This window comes from Erythrolamprus reginae, chromosome Z (genome assembly GCF_031021105.1).
Source record: "Erythrolamprus reginae isolate rEryReg1 chromosome Z, rEryReg1.hap1, whole genome shotgun sequence".
NCBI classification, from domain to species: Eukaryota; Metazoa; Chordata; class Lepidosauria; order Squamata; family Dipsadidae; genus Erythrolamprus; species Erythrolamprus reginae.
In genome coordinates this window covers 136749372-136759295 of record NC_091963.1, presented here as the reverse complement: position 1 = coordinate 136759295, position 9924 = coordinate 136749372, and the positions used below count along the sequence as shown (strand labels likewise).

Sequence of the window (9924 nt, the reverse complement as noted above, 5' to 3'; positions counted from 1 at the left end):
TGGCTCCCTCCCTTTATTGACATTGAGATAGAGATAGAAAATTATAGAGACAACCATTCTATTGGACTTTGTCGCAGAGAGAATTAAGTTTTCCCATCTAAGTAGCAAGAGGCGATTTGACTATCATTGGTAGACAAAGAAATGGTTTCTTCTCCTTGGCAATCATTCCAAGTATTTTTGTTACTTTATTCTGTTACTAATTCTATCTTAATTGGAAGTTCTTCCGTTTCTTTCGCCCCAATGAAAAAATCTGCGATTGGCAAAGCGTTCGCTAGGCCCGCCTCCTTCTTAGTATACCTCGTTGTGATTGCACCGCTACTGATGGAGGTCAGAGAGGCTGAAGCAGGGATTGCCATGGCAACGCGTGCTTTTCACCAAGCCTCGCCGCTCAACTAGCCGAAATGGGGCCGGAGTGCCTCCAGCCGGTAAAATAGATATGAAATTAATACTAAACTAATAGTTATAATTGCTATCTTGGATAAATTATTGGATGGAGAATGTGGCGGCATTTGAGGGATTGAGTCCCTAGAGAGTTGGGCGGCATATAAATTATTATTATTATTATTATTATTATTAATATCGTTATTATTGTTGTCGTTATTATTATTATTATTATACAAAATCCAGCATATCACTCATTTGCTGTGTATTACTGTTTTTGTGACTATAATAATTATTATTATTATAACAATAGTAAATAATAATGATAATAATGATGGTGATGATGATGATGATAAATTATTATTATTATTATTATTATTATTATTATTATTATTATTATTATTATTATTATTATTATTATTATTATTATTATTATTATTCAAGAGGACCAGAATCACAGATTTTACCTCTTGAATTTGTCAGACAGCTGTGCAACCGCTGGCTAAAAGTAGAAAAAACACATCTGGAAGGGAGCCAAAATGAAAATGGCAACACTTGAGTCAATTGATGTTTAGCTTATTCCCTAGTTAAAATAAAATAATTGGGGTTGAAATTAATGAAAATTGTTTTATTACACTTGCTGTCAGTGGCTCCTTTCTAATTAAATAAGATTTAATCATTGGATCCAGTGAAGAAGTCCAGTAGTGTTAGTCCTTGACTTGCAACCTCAATAGAGCCCAAAATTTCTGTTGCTAAGTGAGCAATTTGTAAAATATATTTTGCCCCATTTTATATAACCTTTCTTGTCATAGGTGTTAACTGAACCACTATACTTGTTAAGTTAGTAATAAATTTGTTAAGAGAATCTGGCTTTTCCTATTGATTTTGCTAGTCAGTCACAAAAGTTGATCACATGACCCGAGGATATTGCAATCGTCATAAATAGGAATCAGTTGCCAACAGTGTTCCCTCTAATTTTTTTTGGGGGGGGGGGGCGGAAAAGTATAGTGTCTGAGCGGCAGTCCCTTCGGGACTGGGCGGCACAGAAAAAATAAATAAACAAACAAACAAATAAAAAACCCACCCTGTTTTGCCTCAGAGAATTTCAAAATAAAATACTGTACTGTGTGTCTATAACTGAGCTCATAACAGGGCAACTCTATCAATATCAAAATGCCACTTAAATAGTTGAGCTAGTTTCAAACTAGATTTTGATTTTCTTTCTCTCTTCCTTACTCCCATTCTTTTTCTTTTTCTTTTCCTTCCTCTCTTTTTTCTATCTGTTTCTCTCTCTTCCTCTCTTCCTCTCTTCCTCTCTCTCTCCTTCCCTCTCACTCTTTCCCTCTCGGCTTCTGGGCAGGTTTGGAAAACTCTGAGTTGATGATGATTTTTAAGTGAGCGATTGCTCACTGCTCAGCTTAGAGGGAACTATGGTTGCCAAGTATCTAAATTTTAACCATGTGACCATGAAGATGTTGCAATGGTTCCAAGCAGTGAAGGGCTGCCAAAAGTTTTACCACCACACTGTGGGCGTGGCTTATGCAGCATGCTCTGCATTTTCTTTCAACATCTTTCAGTGCAAATTGGGTGCTCTGGGGTGGAGCTCCATTTCCACTACCCCACTGCGTCCCTTTCCCCCCTGTCTGGGCAGTAGCCCAACCCTGGTTCCAAGTGTGAAAAGGAGTCATAAGTCTCTTTTCAGTGCTGCTGTAACTTTGAAGTGTCATTATATAAATGGTTGTAAGTCAAGGACTACATGTAGTGGAATTACCAGATATCATATGTAATTTGAAATAACTAATAAAATTAATACAGTGAATTACAGCAGGAAGCATGATGGAAATATTTGAAACCCAAATGGCTAGATGCCCGGCAAGTAAACTTGAACACATTTGTATGGCTGTAACTTTCTTGCTTGTATCCTTACGATTTATATTGACTGGTTCCTAATATGATTTGATTGCTTATTTCTACCCAGATTATCATTGTGCTGTACCTTGAGTCTTGATGAACTTAGCTTTTCTTTTATGTACACAGAGCATATGCACCAATACAAATTCCTTGCATGTCCAATAATCACACTTGGCCAATAAAAAATTCTATTCTATCTATTCTATTCTCCTTATAGAGGAGTCAACACATCATATATTTTTTGAACTATGCCTTGTTGAATAAACCATGCTAAGGTTGCTTCTTAGTAGATGTCTGAGATACATAGGCAAATATGTAAATATATTTAAATATGTAAATATATGTCAAGTTTAAGAGCCTGTATTAGGCTCTTATTTAGTTGCGATAGGTGCCGCAAAACGTTTGTATTTTTCCGCACTTATTGCATCCACTGAGTCATGCCCAGCCAACCTATTTAGGGTGACTCGTTCCCGCCTTGATGTGGGGGGAGTGGAGGAGCCCTTCTAGGGTAGAGCTGAGGAGTTTGTGCAGGTTTTGTCAGATAAAGTCACTCAGATTCGAATAGACCTGGACTCTGGGCAATTTCGACAGGGACAATCCTATTGTATGGGATGAGTTGAGCCTCTGACTCCTGAGGAAATTGACAAGGCAGTAGGAACAATGAGTTCCTCCACTTGTTTGTTGGACCTGTGCCCCTCCTGGCTGGTTTCTCCCAGCAGAGAGGTGACAGGAGGCTGGCTACAGGCTATAATTAATTCATTCTTGAGAGAGGAGTCTTTCCTGCAACCATTAAAGGTAGTGATTGTGACACCCCCTCCTCAAGACATCTTCCCTGGATCCAGCAGATTTAAAGAACTTTTGGGCAGTCTCCAATGTACCGTTTGTGGGAAAGATTGTGGAAAAAGTGGTGGCACGCTGGCTCCTGCAGTCACTGGATGAAACAGATTACCTAGACCCATTTCAATAAGACCTAGTTATAGCACAGAAACTTCTTTGGCCACGCTGCTGGATGATCTCGGGCTCAGATTCAACTCTGAGAAGACCAAGTGGCTGTGGGTTTTGCCCCTGAAAGATTATACCGAGTATCCATCTTTAGTTTTGGGGGGAGAAATTATCCCACTCAGAACGGGTTTGCAATTTCACCATTATATCCTTATAAGATCCAGCCAGAAATGAATGATGTATATGTTTCTTAATTGTTTTTAATAGATGGTTTTGATGGATTCAGTATTTATGATGTTTTTATCTTTACTGTGAGCCGCCCAGAGTCCTCTAGGAGTTGGGTGACATATAACTAATAATAATAATAACAACAACAACAACAACAACAATAATAATAAATCACCATAAAGGTGAAGATATATACAAGTTGACGATTATAGTAGACAATGCTTTATTACAATCTATCAAATGATGAATGTTTATCAAATAAAACATTCTTTATAATGTTATATAATTCTATAATGAGTGTGTGAATTAAATTGAGAGTTCTACCATTAGAGTGTAGTTTTTTCCCTGAATGCCATCACTCTGCTAAACAACTAATTTCCACAACTTTGTCAAATTATTTACTAAGACTACTACTATTCTTCTTCTCATTCTTTCTAGTACCTCTTTCCCCATTTATGATTATAAGCATGTTGCTTGTATCACTACAATTTATATTGCTTTGTTTCCTAGTAAGATTTGATTATTTATTAGCAACCAAGACTATCACTGTTGTATCCTAAGATTCTAGATGAATGTATTTTATTGTTCTTTATGTACACTGATATCATATGCACCAAAACAAATTCCTTTTCTGTTCAATTCTGTGTTTCTGCTGATACTTTTAGTAAACAATGAACTGACATTATGGGCTAAGCATCACACTATGAGAAAACATATCTAAAACTTATCTTTTTCTTTCAGCCCAAGCCACATAAAGCAAAAATATGTATGTGGTAAGTAACTTTTCATTCTTGAGATTCAGAAGAGTTATTGAACTTCCTGTCTGAGCCAGTTTCATGTTGATCCACGGAGAGAGGTCCCTTGAATTTCTGGCTGACTAGGCTATATCCTTTATTCACTTTAAGCATCTTTAAACTTATTTGGACCTTATTTTCAAAACAAAACTGTACAAGATCACACTTGCTGGAAACAAAAAAAATTGTGTTACATTAGCAAACCTTAGTTTTTCTCTTTTCTTTTTTTGTGATGTTTCAGGAAATATTTAGATGTTCATTCCATGGACCTCATCAATGATGCTGGAACAACTGATGAACTGAAAAGGTGATGGGACTTTAAGATTATGAAACATTTAATGACTGCCTTTCTTAGCCACCACAAGTCCTCGGAGAGAGGCGGCACATAAATCCAATTAAATCTAAACCTAAACCTTAATCTCTTTCTTGAACAAAACATAAGAAGTGCATTGAATGAAGATTTTAATAAATTCACTGCCAGTCTAGACATTAATAAAGCCATTTTTCATCTATAGCACAACCCACAAGTGTATTCTATATACAATAAGATGCATAGTTGTTCTCTAGCATTAAGCATATTGCAAAAAATATTTATTGAGAATCCCAGCATAATGGTCACACTATCAGAAGTATACATTTATCATTTTGGAGTGATGACAGTGAGATTGGGTTCAATTAAACTCAGAAGAAACTAAGATGAAATTATGCCAGTTCTGACCCAATAAACCAACTAGCTTTGCCAGACAGATACTTTTTAAAAACATGATCATCAAATAATGAAAATAGCTGGCAAATGGTGTGAATGTTCAAGCTGTCAACATTGCCCCCTAAATTTCTCCGACTTTCTACAGGCTCCTCTCTGATCTCTTTGATCTGAAGGATTGTGAATCAAATCCTCGCTCTGCTATTTTGTTAGATTTGTACTTCTACACCATCCAGTTCAGCCGGGAACAGAGTTTCAATCGGGAACAAACCGCTGCTTTCTTCTCAATTGTAAAGGATGTGCATGAGGCCTGTGTGGGTAAGGAACTGGACGTTGAGAAAGACTGAAAAAGGAAGCGGTTTTTTTCGCCTTTTAGGAGCAGAGAAACATGGGGGAAGAAGATGAAAACTGTATTTATTTATTTACTTGCGTATTTGGGCTTTCATACTCATTCAGTCCCAAAGCTCTAAGCAACTTATTTTGTTATTTTCTTAATAGGCTATGTGAGAAATAAGGGAGAAAATAATATTGGTTTCAGTTGTCTGGATCACATTAGGTTTCCCCAGTTTGGCCTGACCCTGTTTGTCGCGGGCTAGCTATAGTACCACCAGTCCCATGTGCTATGTTTGCCTTTGATGTTATGTGGGAATACCTCATGAGTAAATGTCTCTCTGAGTAAGAGCAGCCAGCCATAGAAAAAGGAAAAAGGGCTCCACCAGAATCGGTGATACGGAGGAACAAGGCAGCAGGGTGAGGCTAGAACCGGAAAGAAGGATGGGGAGGAAAGGAAAGAGGCTAAAGAGGACCTTTTGCTTACTCCTACCATGTTATTCTTGTGCAGAAACACCGCTGCCCAATGTGGAGGAATGCTATAAATATTTCTCAGAACTGATATTCTGCCACTCCATTCGGGTGAGTGTATGAATGCCAGGAAGGCCAAAAGTGGCCTTATGTTGCTTATCCACATAAAAGTAGTCCTCAATTTACAACAGTTCGTTTAGTGACCATTTGAACGGCACTGAAAAAATGATTTATGACCATTTTTCACACACACACAAATATTGCAGCATCCCTATGGTCATGGGTTGAAAATTCAGAAGCTTGGCAACTGACTCCTCTTTATGACAGTTGTGGTGTACCTCGGTCATGTGATCACCTTCTGACAAAGTCAAGGAAGAAGCTAGATTTGCTTAACAATCATGTTACTAGCTTAACAACTGCAGTGATTCATTTAACAACTGTTGCAAGGAAAGTCGTAAAATGGGGCAAAATTCATTGTTTCAACAGAAATTTGGGGCTGAATCATGATCATAAATCGAGGACTACCTTTAGTTGGCTTTCAGTGAAGCTCCCCTTCGTCTCCTCTCTTTTTCCTTGCAATGGTTCTATGATGGCTTTCCTTCTTTCTCTTTCTTTCTCAGAGACCCCCCTTCAGCATCGATCTCTTCAATCAGGACCAGCTGGTGCTCCTAACTGACTACATGATTAACACTTACTTCCGTCACTACAAACTTTACAAATATGCTTTCACACCTCAGGTAAGGCTGATTTCCTTTGGTCCAGGCAGTTCTAGGGAAGGGCCGATGTTCTCTTGTCATTTTCCTCGAATGGGAAAGAAGAGCACACCCTCAGGAAAACAACCCAGTTACAAACTCTGACATCGTTATGGCTGCTCCCGAGAATTTCATTGCCACGGAATGGAGCAGCATCTTTATGAACAGAGCATCGCAAATTTAGAGGATAAAGCAGATGAAATCCAAATATAAGTCCATCTCTCTAAGCTTATATCCCTGATTGTGCTTTAAATCAATAGGTGCGGCTGGACATCTCATTCACTTACATTGGGATGCCTGAACCGGAACCCACAGAGGAAGGTGAGTGTGGAGGTGGGCTGGGATTCTTTTGTAATTCACTTTTGAGGTCTACTGGACATTGATCCCTTGGGAGGATGAAAAAAAGGAATGGAGCAGGATGGGAAACCTTCCTCCCAGGTCAAAGAGAGACTAAAGCTAGTGATAATCAGATTGAAAAAGTGGCTTAAGTCATTCACCCCCTCCCCAGTCTGATGCCCTCTAGCTGTGCCTGGTTTATCAATCCTTCTCAGTCAACTCAGCGACTGGGCATTGTTATCTAGAGAAGATAAACTTGAAGACTGATGGACCAACTCCCAGAATTTCCCAGCAGGCATAGCTTTCTGGGAGTTGAAGTCCACCTGTCTTCAAGTTGCCAAGATTGACAAACACTTAATACATATCCCCATTGTGGGATATGACCTGGGCTCTTAGGCCATTGGCCAGTCTAGATTTGACTTCTCTTCTTCCTGAAAGAGGCTTTCAGATTGAGATGGTTTCTTTCTCAACTCCATCAATTTGAGATCCGTTCACTTGGGATGGAATTTTGGACCTTGGGTGCGCAAGGTGAGTATGCTGCAATTGTGACCTTTCTTCATTTCAGGAGCAAAATTTTCAAGGACATCGAAGGGAACAAAACTTCGTAATAACCCTCCCTTTCAAGCTTGGCTTACTTAAAATGAGTTAGCTTACATCAACCAATTATGTCAAATAATGGGATTAAAAATAAGGAGAGCATTATCTGATCGCCCTTTTTCTTCCAGGGCTTCCAAAAGATTTCGTCTGTTTCTCTTTTCTACAGAAGCTGTAGCTGAGGGTACAGAAGGAAGACTGTCTCCTTTGCAAGAGGAAGCTGAGGAAGCTCGGGCCCCTGTAGAAAGTAAGTGGGGCCCTTAAAAAGCACAGGGGTTGAAGCTGGTATGGGTGTAGTGATTTCAGAGGTGAACAACCCACAGCTGCCCAGATTGCCCTTTTGCCATTAATAGCCATTCTATTTTAGCCTCAGGAGGGAGATAATAAGTTATATATCTTATAAATTATAAATGCTAACTAATACATTATTTTGGCAGTGCGGGACCTGAAGCCTGAGTGGCTGATGGCAGCGCTTCTCTTGGGTTGCTTATTAGCAATAGTACTTATATACTGTATCATAGTACATTAAGAGGGGCGGCATACAAATCCAATAAATAAATTAAGTAGTTTACAAAGTCAGCATATTGCCCCCAACAATCTGGCTCCTCATTTTACCCACCTATAAGTATGGAAGAGAAAGTCAACCTTGAGCCTGTCAGGATCGAACTCCTGGCAGTCTGCAGAATTAGCTTGCAATTCTGCATTCTAAGCAGTGTGTACCACTAGGGCTCTTTGTTTGAATTACAGTTCACTCTGCTTCACCCATTTATAGGCCCCACAGCTGCCCTGAGGGACTTCATCGCCTCACAGCTCAACCAGGAGTTGACTCAGCTGCGCGTATCCATTGACCAGCGTCTAAAAGTCACAGAGGACCAGTTTAATGCCAAGCTGATGCAGCTGGAGAAAGGTTCTGCTGCCAGCAAGGGGGTTGTCAAGGGCAAGAAGAAGTAAGCAAACCAGGAAGGTTGGGGTGCAAGAGAAACATTTCCTGTCCTAGGATTGTTTCATTATTTCCAGGGCTTCTGTAGAAAGGGGTCCCTGAAAGACCAAGAGACCATGCAGGCACAGGGATTTCTAAAAAAAAGGCTTTTGAAAATGTAACTAGGGTTTACAGAAAACCTCTTCTGAGATGGTAAGGTCATATACTCATAGCAGGAACTGTTGCATAATAAAGCAGATGATTTTATGATATTAAAGTGTGGTTAAAATATTGTCTACTGTTCAATACTTTTTCCTAGCATAAAAATAGCGGCATTATCAAGGCCAAAGGTCAATCTCCATTTACATCCACAGCTGAGGCAAAAATTTCTATTGCTGAGCATGGCAGTTGTTAAGTGAGTTTAGCCCCATTCTATGTCCTTCCATGCCAGTTAAATGAATTTTGGCTCCCTCCCTCCTTTGCTTGCTGGAAGTCAGCTGGGAAAATTACAGTGACCACATGACCCTGGGGTGCTCCAGCTGTTAAAAATACATGCCAATTGGCAAGCATTTGAATTATGATCACATAAATGAGGATCCTGCAACGGTCATAAGTGTGAAACCAGTCCAAAGTCACTTTTCAGTCTTTGAATGGTCTATAAATGAATGGTTGTAAGTTGAGGAACACTTTTAAGGATTTAATCAAACCAAACCAAGTCATTCCAATATGATTAGTTCCCATATTTAATTAGAGGGGGGGGGGGGAAACTAGAATATCAGTTTGGTGTAGGATGTATACAGGTACCCATGACATACAACAGTTCATTCAGGGATCCTACAAAGTTACAACAGCACTGAAAAAAAAACCTTATGACCATTTTCTGCACTTACGACCATTGCAGCATCCCCATGGTCAGGTGATTTATATTAGGATGCTTGCATCTGACTCACATTTATGACAATTGCAATGCAAACCCAAGGTCACACAATCCCCTTGTGGATTGGGGAATCCACATTCACCTAACCACCAACTTACTAATTTAACCCTTGCAGTGATTCAGTTAACAAATATGGCAAGAAAAGTTGTAAAACGGGGTAAAACCCACTTAGCAAATTTCTCACTTAGCAACATAAATTGAGAGATCAACTCTAACCTTAATATATAGGATTACCTGTAAAGTGCTGGACTAGAAATCAGGAAATCTTGAATTCTAATCTTCTCTCAGGCAGGAAAGGGGGCTTTGGGTGGCTCACACACTCTTAGCCCAACCTACTTTAGTGTGGTTCTTGTGAAAGAAACAGGAAGTGCGAGCGTTATCTATGCTTCCTTGAGTTGCACAAGATAGGCAGGATATAAATAAATACATTCAAGTTTTGGAAAGATTCTGGGAAGCCTGGTGCTTTAGGCCGTGCACTCCTGGCCAACATAATGTAACATGGCTGGGCAAAGAGAAATATTTCTTTCATTAGAAGCTTTGCCTGGAATACGGCTGTGTCAATTAAGACTCCAATGAACTTGGGTATGTTTGTTTTGGGCAAACCTTTCCTGATCCCAGCCCAGTTC

At 39.4% G+C, this 9924-nt stretch overlaps 1 protein-coding gene across 1 annotated transcript; it reads left to right on the top strand.

The window, feature by feature from the left end:
• Window positions 1–24: 24 nt before the first annotated feature.
• On the top strand, window positions 25–8652 carry CFAP119 (cilia and flagella associated protein 119). The gene is made up of 9 exons (XM_070726777.1): window positions 25–425; window positions 4204–4235; window positions 4498–4563; window positions 5108–5277; window positions 5801–5871; window positions 6381–6497; window positions 6773–6833; window positions 7612–7689; window positions 8215–8652. The coding sequence occupies exons 1-9, from the start codon at window positions 402–404 to the stop codon at window positions 8391–8393; spliced, it is 798 nt and encodes a 265-aa protein (XP_070582878.1). The 5' UTR covers window positions 25–401; the 3' UTR covers window positions 8394–8652.
• The last annotated feature ends 1272 nt before the right edge of the window (window positions 8653–9924 follow it).

Bases quoted from the DNA above. Each gene is read 5' to 3' on its own strand.
- CFAP119 (XM_070726777.1), top strand. From the start codon at position 402: ATGGGGCCGGAGTGCCTCCAGCCG. The intron at 4,564-5,107 runs GTGATGGGACTT...GACTTTCTACAG, and splicing joins ACAACTGATGAACTGAAAAG to GCTCCTCTCTGATCTCTTTG. The intron at 7,690-8,214 runs GTAAGTGGGGCC...ACCCATTTATAG, and splicing joins AGCTCGGGCCCCTGTAGAAA to GCCCCACAGCTGCCCTGAGG.